General features: G+C 48.1%; 1 protein-coding gene across 2 annotated transcripts in view; it reads right to left on the reverse strand.

Annotated features, from left to right (window-relative positions):
* LOC146376974 (dynamin-1-like) overlaps window positions 1–16,391 on the reverse strand; it is a 24,907-nt gene extending 8,516 nt beyond the window's left edge. Inside the window, exons 1-23 of one of the 2 annotated variants that reach the window (XM_084945470.1) lie at window positions 16,027–16,391; window positions 15,670–15,766; window positions 10,253–10,326; window positions 10,028–10,177; window positions 9,723–9,926; window positions 9,538–9,636; window positions 9,198–9,358; window positions 8,252–8,394; window positions 6,550–6,685; window positions 6,370–6,437; window positions 3,535–3,673; window positions 3,354–3,440; window positions 3,047–3,117; window positions 2,847–2,898; window positions 2,717–2,728; window positions 2,259–2,372; window positions 1,710–1,819; window positions 1,147–1,258; window positions 1,021–1,032; window positions 787–954; window positions 622–708; window positions 377–531; window positions 130–300 (exon numbers count right to left, since the gene is read on the reverse strand). In XM_084945470.1, coding sequence (XP_084801596.1) covers window positions 130–300; window positions 377–531; window positions 622–708; window positions 787–954; window positions 1,021–1,032; window positions 1,147–1,258; window positions 1,710–1,819; window positions 2,259–2,372; window positions 2,717–2,728; window positions 2,847–2,898; window positions 3,047–3,117; window positions 3,354–3,440; window positions 3,535–3,673; window positions 6,370–6,437; window positions 6,550–6,685; window positions 8,252–8,394; window positions 9,198–9,358; window positions 9,538–9,636; window positions 9,723–9,926; window positions 10,028–10,177; window positions 10,253–10,326; window positions 15,670–15,766; window positions 16,027–16,135 — 2,531 coding nt within the window. In that variant the 5' untranslated portion in view covers window positions 16,136–16,391. The remainder of the gene's footprint in view (window positions 1–129; window positions 301–376; window positions 532–621; window positions 709–786; window positions 955–1,020; window positions 1,033–1,146; window positions 1,259–1,709; window positions 1,820–2,258; window positions 2,373–2,716; window positions 2,729–2,846; window positions 2,899–3,046; window positions 3,118–3,353; window positions 3,441–3,534; window positions 3,674–6,369; window positions 6,438–6,549; window positions 6,686–8,251; window positions 8,395–9,197; window positions 9,359–9,537; window positions 9,637–9,722; window positions 9,927–10,027; window positions 10,178–10,252; window positions 10,327–15,669; window positions 15,767–16,026) is intronic. The other variant, XM_084945471.1, reaches the window with a different exon arrangement.
* Window positions 16,392–16,477: the final 86 nt, after the last annotated feature.

A 16,477-nucleotide genomic window follows, 5' to 3' on the forward strand; every position in this document is an offset into this window, starting at 1 on the left:
CCAGAAACTCACCTGTCCTGACTGCATTTGAACTCAGCACACGCTAGGAGCCTGTGACCGTGCTGCTGATCACCTGACCTCTGTGACCTCAGGTTTCCTGTTATAAACACGGATTAGGAGGGGCGTTACCTGGGAACTCCAGGTGGTGGCGCTCTGTTGGGTCGTGAGGGGATAGAGGGTGGGGGTCCAGGATCAGGTGACACCGCCGGACGGGAGGGGGGACCCGGGGCGGCACGACCACCTGGACGAGGAGGGCCAGGAGGGGCCCGGCGCTGGGGGGTCGGACTGGACATGGGGGACCTGCAGAGACCAGCCGAGTGTCAGCGATGCCGCCCATGGTCTGTTACGCAGCACGGCCCATCTGTTAGCGGCATACCTGCGTCCTGACGGCATCCCCGTCACCTGCAGCCACGAGTCGTCAACAGGCGGAGGCATCGCTGTGGTGATGGTGGAGGTGCTGATGTCACCGATGATGCTGAGGCCCTCGCGCAGCGCGTGGTACATCCTGAGCATCTCATCGCGGTGCTGAGCCTGGACGAGAGCAGGAAGAAGCAGAGTCTGAGTCTGATTGGCTTAAAACCCGAGCCCCTCCCACCTCCACCTGTCCGCCTGCTGCCTCACCTGTTCCTGGGACTCCTCCATCAAGGTGTTCTGGTCTCCACAAGAGTACAGCTGAGCCAGCAGGTCAGCGTGGATGAAGTCCTTCGTCTGAGGAGCAGAGAGGAGGTCACGTGACTCACAACATGACTTCCTGTATGGCCTTGTGTGTATGTGTGTGTGTCGTACATTGTTGACCATCAGGTGCATGATGGTCTTGGGGATCAGGTCCCTGATGGTGCGGTGGATGATGGCAAGGTACGAGTCCACCAGGTTCCTGACGATCTCCACCTGCCGCTCCAGCTGAGGGTCCAGACTGTGGATCTGCCCGTCGCCACTCGCCTCCTCGACCTCCACCTGCACACGCTGACTGTTAAACACACACACACCACCTCCACCTGAAGTGCACCATGAGAGACTCACCTTCTCTTTATCCTGATGGAGGGTGTGGAGAGGACAGAATAAAGTATTTACATGTAATTGTACTGCAGTAATAAGTAATAACATCAGTAATAATATTGTTATAACACAGTAAAAATTGGGGCGTACCACGCTGCGTTCAGGGTACACTCCAGCACGTAGGAAAGACGCCTTCCAGCCGTCGACCTCGTCCTGAGACTCGCTGGCCAGCTCCAGCTGACGGTAGTCCTTGTACACGTTCCTACATCATCACAGTTTCAGTTATGATCAGACATAAATCACAGGATCATCATCAGAACCAACGACACACACATATCTCATCTGCTGCTGAAAAACACGTCTCCATTTTCCATGTCTACTTCCTGTCACGTGACGGCGTTTGTCTGCGCCATCAGAGAGCCTAAACTTTGACTGAGAACAGTTTAAAATCCTCCTCCTTCACCGGAAACATCTGTGCTGATGTGTTTCGAGCCGCTGCAGCTGGCACATCGCTGTGTGTCCAAATGTCGCTGCGTTTAGTTTCCATCTTCGCTGACCTTCAGATTTTTAACCGCACGCTTTCGTTCTCGGTTCGATCACAGCACATCACACTCAGATGGAAACTAACTTTGTTAAACGTTACCGTAGGAGCTGGACGCTCGTCGTTTTATTGGAGCACCTCTCAGTGTGTGGACGTGGCTGATCACACTGACCTGTGCTCAGTGTTGAACAGGGCGAAGATGTGTTTGCTGGACATGAAGCTCTTCTCAATGTCCTTCAGTTTCAGGTTGTCTACAGGCAGCATGTACTTCTTCTCTTTCTCCTGTAGGAGGCGCAATGAAAGCAGTGAGATAAATAGCATAAAGCCTTTTGGGCTTCTGCCCTCTCAGTAAACCTTTATTTAACTAGATTTAACTTTAAATAGAAATAAAATGTTTGTGCTGGATCCATGTGACACCTTCCTTTGGTATCAAAAAACCTGCTGATGGAAATGAGCAACAACGTGTTTACATGTGTGTGTTTGTCACGGTTTCCTCCTGCAGACTGTGAGGGGTAATTAGGTCTGTTGAAATGACTCGTCCAGCCGGGGTTTGTACTGCAGATTGTGACAGTTTTGAAATACATGTCTCATGTATAATGGCACAAGCTCTGCACACAAACAAAACCAGCTGGTACATAAAACATCATGCTCTGCTACACAGCGCTGCACGGTGCAGGTGTGAGCATGCGTTTGTGCAGGTTTCTGTGCCAGTGTGTGTTACCTCATCATCTTTGTACCAGGACAGCGTCTCAGCAGTCAGGACGAACCAGTACTCTTTGGCTCCGCCCTTCATGATGCCGATGTTGTTGATGGTGAGCCAGCCTTTACGGATCACCTGCGCACGGCATCAGTAAAACATGTGACTGCTGATGATGTCACTAATCGCAGACTGCCTGCTAGCTAAAACGTGAAAACATCTGACGTTGGGCTGCAGTCACCGCAGAAACCTGGACGTTTGGTATCAGGTCAAGATCAAATAACACCTGGACCAACATCACGAACCACCTCAGGAGGAGGATTCAAATCCAGATCAAAGGTCAAAGGTTGCTTTAAACCTGCATATCACAGGTCAGTGACACCAGGTTAACGCCTGCTTCGTGTTTCCAGTAAACCAGCTCCAACAAAGGTGCACCCTCACCCTCCCCATTACATTAGCTACACAAGAACACACACACTCACCATGATCTCATCCTGGTTGCCGTGGCAACAGAGGCATTAGAGACAGAGGAAGAAAAAGAGGTTAAAGATGGCGTCCTCCCACACTTCATCGTGTTGCTCCTCCTTTCCCAGGATACCTGCACACACTCACCTGGTTTCCTGCTGCCTTCTTCTTGTTCATCTGACTGCTTTTCTGCTGAGCGCTGACACACACACACACACACACACACACACACACACCCCAGGTGAGTGTTCACACAGCTCAGGTGGTGTATCAGATAGGTGACACACCTGTACCTGTGTGTCAGGGATACAGGTGAGCCTGACAGGAAGTCGGTTTAAGGGTCTTACTTTGCGAAGCCGATGAAGTCCTCGTGGTTTGTGTTCACGTAGGCCAGCTCGATGTCGATCAGCAGCATCACCTGAGGAGGGAGACGGACAGCCATCAGCGGCATGTGACACAGGTGATGTGCACGTATCCTGCAAATCTTCTATGACTTGGTGGCGGTGAAGAGGACGGCCCTGTCACAGCCTGCCCACCTGCTAAGGTGAGCCCCGCCTCTCACCCAATGACAGCTGGGATAGGCCACGACTCCCCAGTGCCTGAACTGCGATGGTCAGGATCATACCAAGATGGCGACGGTGTCATGTGACCAACCTGCTCTTTGGAGCGGCTCTCTCGGTCTCTGATGTGCTGAGTGACGATCCTCTCCATCTCCTCTCTGAGCATCGGATACTGAGCCAGCTGCAGGCAGGAGGAGGTCAAAGGTCACTGTAGTCAGTACTGTGTATTAGCGCTTAGTACTGTGCGATGATAGTACTCGTAGTATGTGTAGTACCTTCTGCGTGCACTGCCTGACGGTGTTGACGAGCTCGCTGATCACCATGTCGACACATTTCTGACACGGCTCTTTGAGCTGAGCGATCAGACGCTTCACGATCGTCTCGAACGCCATGTCAGGGGTGAACAGACCCGTCCTGAGCACAGGTGAGCGCACAGGTGAGCGCACAGGTGAGCGCACAGGTGAGCGCACAGGTGAGCGCACAGGTGAGCGCACAGGTGAGCGCATTCACACTCACCCCTGTATTCAGTTTTCCATTTCACACTACAACCTGGGTTTGCCACTTATCTGTACTCTAATTTTAATAACTGTACAGTACTCTGCTTTGCTATTGTCCAAGATGTAAATATGTAAAAATTGTGTTTCTGTTTCTAGTCTGTTTGTGTGTTTTTGCTGCTGATACAACCAAATTTCCCCCTTTGTGGGACAATTAAAGGATTAGAATTCTGCGAGCACAGCGACACACACTCATTAATCTCTGTCTCTCTTCCACAGCATGTCTTTATCCTGTCCTCCTTCTCTCACCCCAACCAATCACAGCAGATGGCCCCGCCCCTCCCTGAGCCTGGTTTTTCCTGTTAAAAGGGAGTTTTTCCTTCCCACTGTCGCCAAAGTGCTTGCTCATAGGGGGTCATATGATTGTTGGGTTTTTCTCTGTATCTATTATTATAGGATATACTGTACAACAGCGGTCCCCAACTTTTTTTGCGCCACGGACCGGTTTATGCCCGACAATATTTTCATGGACCGGCCTTTAAGGTGTCGCGGATGAATACAACAAAATGAAACTAGTACCGGTACCGAAAAAAAGAAGATTTATTCATAACACCAATTCTGTTTACATTATACATGCTTCCCTTAGGCAGCATCATTAGAAGACATAGCATACATTTTCACTGCTATGCAGATGACACCCAGCTCTATCTGTCCATGAAGCCAGATAACACACACCAATGAGTTAAACTGCAGGAATGTCTTAAAGACATAAAGACCTGGATGGCCGCTAACTTTCTGCTTCTTAATTCAGATCAAACTGAGGTTATTGTACTCGGCCCTGAAAAGCTTAGAAATATGGTATCTAACCAGATTCTTACTCTGGATGGCATTACCTTGGCCTCCAGTAACGCTGTGAGGAACCTTGGAGTCATTTTTGACCAGGACATGTCCTTCAACGCACATATTAAACAAATATGTAAGACTGCTTTCTTCCATTTGCACAACATCTCTAAAATTAGAAATATCCTGTCTCAGAGTGACGCTGAAAAACTAGTTCATGCATTTATTACTTCCAGGCTGGACGACTGTAATTCATTATTATCAGGATGTCCAAAAAACTCACTGAAAAGCCTTCAGCTAATCCAAAATGCTGCAGCAAGAGTACTGACAGGGACTAGAAAGAGAGAGCAGATTTCTCCTGTTTTGGCTTCCCTTCATTGGCTTCCTGTTAAGTCCAGAATTGAATTCAAAATCCTGCTCCTCACATACAAGGTCTTAAATAATCAGGCCCCATCTTATCTTAATGACCTTGTAGTACCATATCACCCTATTAGAGCACTTCGCTCTCGCTCTGCAGGCCTACTTGTTGTTCCTAGAGTATTTAAAAGTAGAATGGGAGGCAGAGCCTTCAGTTTTCAGGCCCCTCTTCTGTGGAACCAGCTTCCAGTTTGGATTCAGGAGACAGAAACTATCTCTACTTTTAAGATTAGGCTTAAAACTTTCCTTTTTGCTAAAGCATATAGTTAGGGCTGGACCAGGTGACCCTGAATCCTCCCTTAGTTATGCTGCAATAGACGTAGGCTGCCGGGGGATTCCCATGATGCATTGAGTTTTTCCTTTCCAGTCACCTTTCTCACTCACTATGTATTAATAGACCTCTCTGCATTGAATCATATCTGTTATTAACCTCTGTCTCTCTTCCACAGCATGTCTTTTATCCTGTCTTCCTTCTCTCACCCCAACCGGTCGCAGCAGATGGCCGCCCCTCCCTGAGCCTGGTTCTGCCGGAGGTTTCTTCCTGTTAAAAGGGAGTTTTTCCTTCCCACTGTCGCCAAAGTGCTTGCTCATAGGGGGTCATATGATTGTTGGGTTTTTCTCTGTATCTATGAAGCGCCTTGAGGCAACTTTTGTTGTGATTTGGCGCTATATAAATAAAATTGAATTGAATTGAATTGAACACACGTGAAAAGACCCAGGAAAACCGAGTAAACGATAAAAACGATAAAATAACGCTGAAAACCGATAAAAACCCTGAAAACTATACATTTCACACCTGAGCCTCAACTCTCGCGGCCCGGTACCAAACGACTCACGGACCGGTACCAGTCTGAGGCCCGGGGGTTGGGGACCGCTGCTGTACAATATAAAGCACCTCGAGGCGACTGTTGTTGTGATTTGGCGCTGTGTAAATAAAATTGAACTGAATAGAAAAAAGATCAAAGCTATGCAGCACTTGTTACAGTAAGCTGCAGGGACGCACGTCTGCTGTCTGAGCACAGTTAGTGTAACTGTTTCTCTGTAACAGCGTCTCACACACACACACACACGTTCCCAGGATAACATTGGCAGATGTTTATGGATGAAACTCGCACTCTAATGTCGATTATTCAGCGGATGAAGACATCTTTGAGTGGCAGCGCCCTCAAAGATGACAAGCTAATAATCCATGAATACAAACAGGAAGAACGTGCCGAGAGAAATGAACAGGTAGCATGCGCACTGCACCCCCTGCTGTACAGTGGAGGTACTGCAGGCAGGCTGCAGACAGAATAAACACAGGGATTTTTTACCGAGGTTTGATATTACAATCAGGCAGGACTTTAGAAACAAACCCACCTGATCCCGTGGATGTTCTTGATGGCGTAGCTGATCTCCTTACGAAGAGTCTTCTCGTCACTCTCCAGCTGCACAAACACATTTATGACATCACTCGCCTGCCACAGGAAGTCCTGCTGCACACTGAACCGGCATGATGTCGCACATGGTGCGATGATGTCACCTGAGCGAAACGTTTACCTTGACCAGTTCGAAGGGGAAGCGTTCGTGGAAGATGCGGTTGATCTTCGCCCCTCCCGACAGCTCGTAGGTGTCCACCTGATCCCCGGACCCTTCGATCCGCTTCTCAAAGTCCACCGCGAACTGCTGCACCATCCTGCCGTGAACGTACAGCGCTGGTTATACCCAACCGACATCTGACACTTAAATCTCACACCTGTAGGCTCATCTAGTCGTGCTCCCTTCACCTGAAATCACACTCGTGACTCTACTGTCACCTCGACCCTTGGTCCTCTCTAGCTTATCAACACAGCAGCTCACCAGCAACTGCACACAGCCCCTCCTTCAGCTGCCTTCATAGAACTGTGGTCAGAGATTTCCGCTCGTCACAGGCAGGAATGTCGTTTTGGGCGTTTCTAACGAGTTCTTCGAACTCTTCCTTTTCCAGGGTGGACTCACTGCAGAGCATGACTTCTACATATATAGTGTCTCATAAATCTAATGATGGTGAGTCCCAGATTCAAGTCCTAATGGGAGTGTCCCCAAGAGGGTCGTTGACCCACTATTGATCATGTGCCTCATCGCATGTTCAAAGATGGTCGTTCACAGTGGACACAGATTTACTCCACTGTGAACGACCATCCTGGAACAGAGGGCGGGGCTTACGACACCAACTGCCATCTATAATCCAGTTTTGAGATCCTTCACACACCCACTCACATCCTGGGTCATCTGACCTCAGTGAGTCACATGATAGGGTGGGGCTAGGTTTCACAGTGGGTTCATCTGGAGCCTCTGCTGATAATGACCCACACCTGTTTTCACACCTTGGCTCATGTGATGAGGCACCACGGTCAATATTGTGTCAACGATCTCATTAAGGGACACTCCCATAGGGCTAAAATCTGGGACTCTCCACCCTTTGGTCTGGAACTGGAGAAGCTTCTCGGAAGAAAATTTCTTTCCAAGCTCCTCAGATGTTCTGCGATATCTTTTTACATGACGAGGCTTGTTAACGTCTCCTTAGTGATAAAAAGGATGTGTTTGATGCACTCGGGGTCACTCGGGGTCTAAAATCGGTCCAAGAGGTAAAGCTGAGGCTTTCAAACGCAGGAGCACTGCAGCAGCAAGCACGCATAGTGGAGGCAGCATCGTGCTCTGGGCTGGTTGGTGCCAGTGGTACATTACACAAAGTTGTTCAAGTAATGGAGTAACCTTCAATCAGTAACTACAGGGTTGAAACGTGGACACAGTTGGGGACAAACACACATTAACACTAGGAATGGATAAAGCAGGCTAACATTAACTGACTTCAACCCTGTTGAAAATGGGAGACCTTAAAAGCCGGCTCTGTAAAGGAACCGAGTTTAAATGAACTCTACCAAGAAGAGATGTCAAATATCATCTGGAAGCCTGTTGATACCAAAAGTGTCTGCTTGATGAGCAACTTGCTAAGAGACAACCAAATATCAGTGTGTATGTGTATACTTGAGTCTGTAAGTATACTGTAGACCCTGTGTGTCCAAAGTAAATTCAGACTTGTTCATTAGTCCTTAAACATATGCTGTGAAATCATTCATGCCAAGCTATGCGTTTTCTCTACACTGGTAGAGTGTAGAGAAAACGCATAGCTTGGCATGATGCATGTTGAATCTTGACACGTTGAATCGTTGTAACTGCATGTTAAAGAGAGCCGTAGGTGAATATCTGTGCTGGTCCTTACTGCAGCAAGGCCTTGGTCTTGCGGCTCGGGTCATCCGGTCTGAAGTTCTTGTACTCCTCCACCTCCTTCTCAATGGAAAGCAGCTGACTCTGCAGTTTACTGCGCAACGCCGGCAACGTGTCCCGGATGTGATTGGTCAGTTGCTGGAGGTAGCAGAGAGGTGCTCTGTTATTTATCACTGACATCAGAACATAGGTGGAATTAAAGGCAGTGGTTTGTATCATATCTATCTAATAGACTCCAGTTTGTGCATGTAAATGGAGAGTCCTCTTCACACACTGAGGTTAATTATGGAGTTCCACAGGGTTCAGTGCTAGGACCAATTCTGTTTACATTATACATGCTTCCCTTAGGCAGCATCATTAGAAGACATAGCATACATTTACACTGCTATGCAGATGACACCCAGCTCTATCTGTCCATGAAGCCAGATAACACACACCAATTAGTTAAACTGCAGGAATGTCTTAAAGACATAAAGACCTGGATGGCCGCTAACTTTCTGCTTCTTAATTCAGATCAAACTGAGGTTATTGTACTCGGCCCTGAAAAGCTTAGAAATATGGTATCTAAGCAGATTCTTACTCTGGATGGCATTACCTTGGCCTCCAGTAACGCTGTGAGGAACCTTGGAGTCATTTTTGACCAGGACATGTCCTTCAACGCACATATTAAACAAATATGTAAGACTGCTTTCTTCCATTTGCAGTTAATCCAAAATGCTGCAGCAAGAGTCCTGACAGGGACTAGAAAGAGAGCAGATTTCTCCTGTATCGCCGTCCCTTCATTGGCTCCCTGTTAAATCCAGAATCCTGCTCCTCATAACTTCCTCAAAAATCAGACAGTGTTTGTGCTAAGCTAACAGAACTCACTGCCCAGCCCTGTGGAAAGACAGATTTGAAATCCTTGCAGTCAGAAAGACTTGGGAGAGATCTTGTGCATTTACCTGGTTGAGAATCTTCTGCAGGTAGGCGGTGCCCATGCGGTCCGCCAGGTGACGGTAAGCTGGGTGAGATAGGAAGAACTTCCTCTCGGCCTGCAGGGCTGCGGTGATGTCTTTCTTCCCATCAATGTCTTTCTGACTGCGATTCACGACCCCGATGTAACCTGACACAGTGAAAGTCTCGTATTGTCTCTGTCTGCTCAGCTGGAGCCTGTTCTGTCTCTTCACCTCCACATTGAGTGAAATTTGAAATGAAACTGTTTGAGGTGACTTCAAATCTGACTGAGCAGACAGCTGACCACCAACCAATGAGAGGGTTTGGTGTAATGTCATGCATCTGTACCTCTTCGTAGCGGCAGCAGTTTGTTCTCCAGGATGTCTCTGGCGTCGGTCCCTTCATCCATCAGATCCAGTTTGGTGATGACCCCAATGGTCCTCAGACCTGCGCGACATTACCGAAACACTTTATTTAGTTCAGGAAAGAACAGTACAGGTGAAAGATGCAGGTGGAGCTGTCAGGAGCCTTACCTTGTGGGTCAACCTCCTTAGCGATCTTCAGGGCGTCAGAGTTAGCAAGGTCAGAGTTGGCTGGGGAAACAGCCAATAGGAGGCAGTTTTCCTTAGTAACGAACTGCATGATCATGTCTCTGATCTGGTGCTCGATGTCGGGTGGCTGGTCGCCCACTGCGACCTTCGTCATCCCAGGAAGATCCACCAGAGTCAGGTTCAGGACTGAGGACAGACAGCAGAGTCAGGACCAGGACAGGTGTGTGTGTGTGTGTGTGTGTGTGTGTGTGTGTGTGTGTGTGTGTGTGTGTGTGTGTGTGTGTTACCATTGGGGGAGTAGACTCTGAGGTTGATGGGGACCGGACTGATGCCTTTGTTCTGCCCCGTCACTCGATCCGTTTCAGCTTCAATCTCCTGACGAACTTCATCAAAGTCCGTGAACTTCTTCCCTTTGCAGTGCAGGAACTCGGCATACTCTGATCAATATACATCACACGATCAGATCAGACACCGCACGGACGAACCGCGTGTCTCTGCACTGTGAGTCTCACCTGTGGGACAGTTGATGAGCTGCAGCACGAGGGGACGCCGAGTGACGATGCCGGATCCACGAGGGAGGAAGTCCCTGTGAGGAGGAACAAAGATACGAGCTAGTACCAGAGGACACGACTGTACATAATTTTATTGATCATTAGATTCTGAACAATGTCTGTAAGCCTCTGGCTGTCTGATCGACTTTGCGAAGGACAGGCTGAGCCGTGTCTTTGGTACCACCAAAGTGCTTTTTCAGAGGTCGTGTTATTCACACTCGTTCTGGCCTTAAACCAGGCCCAGTTGTCCTTGGGAGACCCTACCAAGGGCAGGCTGAGCCCAACAACGTCGCTGATTTATTTGATATTTGTATTAATAATAAATCTGCAGCTAAAATGCACCTTTCTGCAGATGACGCTGTACCGTAGGCCGACTCACTCGACTCTGAATCATCCTGTTGAGGTGCTTTAAACTGCATTGCAGTGGCTGCAGACTTTATTGTGCAGCTTAAAGTTAGTTATTAATGCTAATAAAACCAAATTCATCCTGTTTTCCAGAAATCACTCACAGATTGGTTTTTATAAACTGGGAGATTATGTTGAAAGTGTGTAATCCTATAAATATTTGAGTGTTCGGTTGGACGACAAAGTTCAGACAGAGCACTGAGTGCAAACTTTAGATTTGAGTTTATTATGAAAAGTTTTGGTTTACCAGTCAGCAGTTAGTAAAAACGTGCACAGGTTATATTCTTAACCTTGATTATAGTGATATTATTGATGTGCACGCTGCCTCCACTGTCAGACTCTGCAGATCACAGCTCTTCACATGTCCCATCAAACTCACTGCACACATCACTGGACCGCTTCAGTTTGAATATGAACTCTGAATATCTTCAAACAGCTGCTATGATCTGAGCTCCTCTGACTGGGTCTTTTTTAGCCCTCTCTTATTTTGCACGTTGGCTGCTGACAGACACTAGCTCTGCTTTTAAGATTCAAACTTTCCTTTTTGGATCAGGTGACCCTGAATCCTCAGGTGTAGGCTGCTGGGGGATTCCCATGATGCACTGGGTGTTTCTTCTTCACTCACTATATCAGGGGTGTCAAATATACGGCCCAGGGGCTCGATGTTTGTTAACTGTAAAGACTCCCCAGGGAATGAAATAACAGAAAGTTTGTTTTCTTTTGTTTTGATTTTTTTTTTACAATAGATTCAATAGAATACAATTGAATACGTGCTTTCCCACGTCGTCTTCTACGTTGAGAGACACAGGAGACCCTCAAGGAGAGAGCGGGTAGGGGACCCGGTCCTTGTTAAAAGATACCTGAGCCACTGGGAGAAGCTGGTCCTCAACAACGGTGTGTTGTACAGAGTCTCCAGAGACCAGATATCAGGTAACAGACGACTGCAGTTCGTGGTTCCTGACTCGTTGAAGGCCGAGGTCCTCAGAGGGATCCATGATGATGCTGGTCACCAGGGCCAGTTCAGGAGTTTAGACCTGGCTAGAAAGAGATTTCTCTGGTTGAACCTTGGGCGTGACGTGAGAGGCCATGTACAGGGATGCCAGCGCTGCGTAGTCAGTAAGACCATCTAACCAGAGGGGCGTGCTCCTTTGCTCAGCGTGTCCTTGTCCAGACTGTTGGAGTTGGTCTGCATCAACTTTTGGTCGGCTGAGGCTTCACACAACAAGTCTGTGGACGTCTTGGTCATCACAGACCACTTCACTGGATGGGCGCAGGCCTTCCCATGCAAGGACCAGTCGGCTAAACAGGTTGCAAGGCTTCTCTGGAACAGGTACTTCTGTGTGTTCGGCTTTCTGGAAAGGATGCACAGCGACCAGGGTGCTAATTTTGAGAGTCAATCGATAAGTGAGCTCCTCAGAGTCTCTGGTGTGGGCTGCGTATGGGGAGGGAGATTTGAATGCCTCTGCTGTGAGCTGTGTTGGTGCTGATGGTGACTGCTCACCCGATGCCATGGATGGGACAGCTGACCTGGAGGTTGTCTCTGAACCTTTGGACCCTGGAGAGAGGACAATTGCATGGGAGTCGCAGTTGACGGAGTCCAGCCGGTCTCAGGGAGATGTTACTGATGTTTCAAGCATGGATTCAGTCCTGCCAGCCGCATCGGGCTTGTCTGTTGAAGTGGACTTTGACCAAGCTGGTTCTAGCACGGCATCCCAAGAGGTCAATATTGCTACGAGCTGTGGGGAGGGTGTACAAGTATGCTCTACTACACCTGAGGTAGCGGTGGATATAGTTGCTCATGCCATTGCTCAGTCCCCAAAGGTTGACTATGGCCAAACCGGGGATGCTTTCCAGATCAGAACCAGACTTGGGCGACTTCTCAAACCAGTGAATAGACTGATCCAGATGTTTTGTTTATATGTCTACCTGAGTGATGGGATTTGTACTTGCTGTTATGTACTCTGCATTTTTTTTTTCCCTGTTGAGCCGTGGTACACACCTTGTAAGGGGTTATTGGTAGGGTGTATTTCAGGCACTCTGCTGCCAGTTGCTGGGTTGGGAGTTTAGCGCTGCTCCAATCCCACTTCATCCTTAGGGATACGTTTAGTTGGTGTTTGTGATTTTTGACCTCTGTTTGGTTGGTGTGTACCAGTGTGGGTGCCTTTGGTACCTGAGGCTCAAATTTGATAAAATTCAGTGGGGGTGAGTATAACAGAGTTAAAAATACATCTGGAAAAACATGTACTTACCTGGTCTTAATTATTATTTTAAGTGTGAATTTTATCATCTTTGTTGTATTTTATTTTGAAAATCCAGCAACCGGATCTCGCTCTGGCGTTTAGAAGCTTCTAAGGCTTCTGTTCCTCACAAGGCCCGTTTGCACTGTGAGGGTAAGTTCTGTAATGAAAGGCTCTGGCATCTTTATGGTTTCTGGTGTAAATGTTGTTACATAGGTTGTACATGTTGATGTATATAGATTTGTATTGATGTTAGAACGCTACTGTGTAACTGAAACAAAGGTTGGTTGCTGTTAAACAGTGTTTCTGCCGTATCTATGCTCTTTTGCAGTAAGCTTTTGCCGGCCCCCTAGTGGTTGCTGCGCATAGCTGGACTTACTGTTTTTCTGTGCTTTTTTGTGACATTTGCTTTACATTGCAGGAGCTACAATTGCTGGTACCTTCAGAAGACACATGTTGAGGGTGTTTTGTCTGCTGCAGCTACGTGAGCTTGTTAACGGTCATTTTGTCTGTAAAGCTCAAGCATGCAAAAATGTAGTGCTCTACCGTAATTTGTCCACTAGAGGGAAATGTTTAGCCGGTGATACTGTTTACTGAGACTTCTGTTATCCTGTTATTTTGTTTTATACGGTTGTGAAATGTATTTTTATGGGTTATAAGATTTCTTTTTGTATACAAGTTCAGTGTGACAGACTGTAAAATGGGAGAAATGATTATTTTCCAACTTTTCTTTATTAAGAAGTAAATTGTAAGTCTGTCAACACAAGGCGCGTTTGCACTGTGAGGGAGCTACAATTGCTGGTACCATCAGAAGACACATGTTGAGTGTGTTTTATGTCTTCTGCAGAATAAACCACGAAAAGCCAACCTTTCTGAGTGTCTGTGATTTATGAAGAGGCATTACACCTGCAGGTGAAGCGATGGGGGAGTTGTGTTCAGTGAAGGAGAGGCGAGGCAGAGTAACGTTGCGTAGAGACAAAAGTGGACGAAAGAGAGGCAAACTTGCGGCTCCACAAGTATAATTGTAACGTAATGTAGTAACATATTGTCATATCTCATATCTCGTATAAAAAAAATATATCGATATATTTAAAAACACGATATATCGCCCAGCCCTAATATTTACTTTCGTTTTCTCATATCTTGGAGTTTAAAGTGCAGTTTCACTGGTTAACAGTGACAGAAAGGGGAAGTCACTGGTCTGCTCACACAGACGTCTGTGACTGAAGAGTGTAATGCTGTGCCTTCTAACTTGGCTCTGCCTTGAAAAAGACATGTTGATGTCAGGGACGTGCTGGTTAAATGACATAAGAGAGTTCAAACACATGAGTTGCAGTTGGATGATGCCCCGCAGGGGGCGGCGTCACGGACCCCGGAGGTGGCAGGGAGAGGGAGGTGCTACGCTGGGATGGATGGTTTTCTTTTGTCGTGCTGCATCACATCCCCTTCACTTACGTAACTGAAGGAAATGTGTTATAGAGGAGGCAGGACAGAGATGGTTACACTGTGGCCCACTCAAGTCTGCCATTCAATGAAACACACTGTGAGCTGTGTGATGGGAATCCCTCCGAGAGGCTTGAAGAAAAGCATCGTCACGACATCCTCACAGTGTGAGTGTGTGTGTGTGTGTCTGTCTGTGTGTCTGTGTGTGTCTGTGTGTGTGTGTGTCTGTGTGTGTGTGTGTGTGTGTGTGTGTGTGTGTCTGTGTGTGTGTGTGTCTGTGTGTGTGTGTCTGTCTGTGTGTCTGTCTGTGTGTGTGTGTGTCTGTGTGTGTGTGTCTGTGTGTCTGTGTGTGTCTGTCTGTGTGTGTCTGTGTGTGTGTGTGTGTGTCTGTGTGTGTGTCTGTGTGCTGCAGTGTGAGTCCTCTGCAGTCAGCTCACACACATCACGCTGATATTGTCATACGATGCTGCCCTGACCAAAAGCCTCCTGACTCATGTGACCTGAAGCAACCAATAAGAGCAGAGATGCAGACAGAGACCCCACCCCCCACCCCCACCCATTCTCAGAGTGAAGATAAAAATATTCAGCCAATCACATGCCATCTTCCAGCAGGACTCAAACTACAGACCTCAGAGACACACACAGTTTCTATCTGCACAGATCCACCATCCTCCACCCTGCTGCCACCTCCTCCTCTGCAGCTTACAAGTGCCTTCTTCAGTCTCAGCTTACTGCAGGTTACTGCAGGTTTCCCCAATCTTATAAACAGGACGTTTGCATAATGACTGAAACCAGCCCACTGAAGGAACAATGGGCTGGGAGGTCAGTTCGTTACGTTACATCTCTCTTCACTTGCATCCCAGTCACAGAAGCGTTGGAGTTAGTTCGTAAGAGATTACAGGATGACCCCAACCTCAGCAACAGGACCACTCTCAGCATCCACCAAGTGTGTTTGAACTGTGTCTTCACTCCACCTACTTCACATACAAGGGTCAGTTCTACAGGCAGAAACATGGGTTTGCCGTGGGCTGCCCAGTTTCACCCATCGTGGCCAATTTGTACATGGAAGAAGTGGATGACTGGATATGTAAAGCGCTATACAAATACAAGCCATTTACCAAGATACTAACCACAAGTATGTCTGCGATGCATCCATCAGAGCGAATGTTACCTAGTTAGCACCTAAAGCATAGAAGAAAGTGCTTGTGTGGTTGCACGGGTGTTGGTGGATGGATGGGTGGGTGTAGCATGTTTGAGCGTAGAAAAGCGCTGTGTAAGAATCAGTCCATTTACCAGCTCATGAGCGGGTCGGTAACTCTGCTCCAGCGCCGTGACACCTCCACCTGAACATCACACCCCCTCCACCTCCAACCAAACGTCACACCTCCACCTGAATGTGTTTCAAAGGGCTGAACAGAAGGAAGAAAAATCTCCACCCCACCCCCAGCTCAAACAGACAGGTGGGCACACACACACACACACACGCATTCTCGTTTTAATATCTTAATGAGAGCCTCTAAGCTTCCCCCAGCTGCTTACCCGAACCATCAAAAAGAACCTAACCATAACAAGCATGGGAACGTTCCCATTTTTAGTACCCACAAAGATATCTAAACAGGTACACACGCACACACACACAGGTGGACTCACTTGCCCACGAAGTTCTCGAGCACCGAGCTCTTGCCAGCGCTCTGACCGCCCACCACCGCGATCTGCGGCAGGTCGAGGCTGGAGTTCTGGCCGATGGCGGAGAAGGCATCCTGCAGCCGGTTCACCAGCGGGATCAGCTCCTCCATCCCCCGGTTCCCCATGGCGGAGAGGCGGGCGGAGACAGGCGGAGGCTGCTGGTGTGTCTCGCTGCTGCTGTGACCGATCAGCGGCCGATGATCGATCACAGGATCGATCGATGCTGATGATGCTACTCCAGCTGTGACCTTCAGCTCGTTCTCCTCCTTCTCCTCCTCCTCTCTGCTCCGCTGCAGGGAGGCTCCAAGCACGCTCGCAACCACACACACTTCCGGTGCAGCCCTTCACAATAAAACCCCAGCCAGACAGGTTTGTAAATTCAGACCCGGAGTCCTGAAAGTTGATTAACGCCAGC

This window comes from Perissodus microlepis, chromosome 12 (genome assembly GCF_051167445.1).
Source record: "Perissodus microlepis isolate ML-2025 ecotype Zambia chromosome 12, ASM5116744v1, whole genome shotgun sequence".
Taxonomy (NCBI): Eukaryota; Metazoa; Chordata; class Actinopteri; order Cichliformes; family Cichlidae; genus Perissodus; species Perissodus microlepis.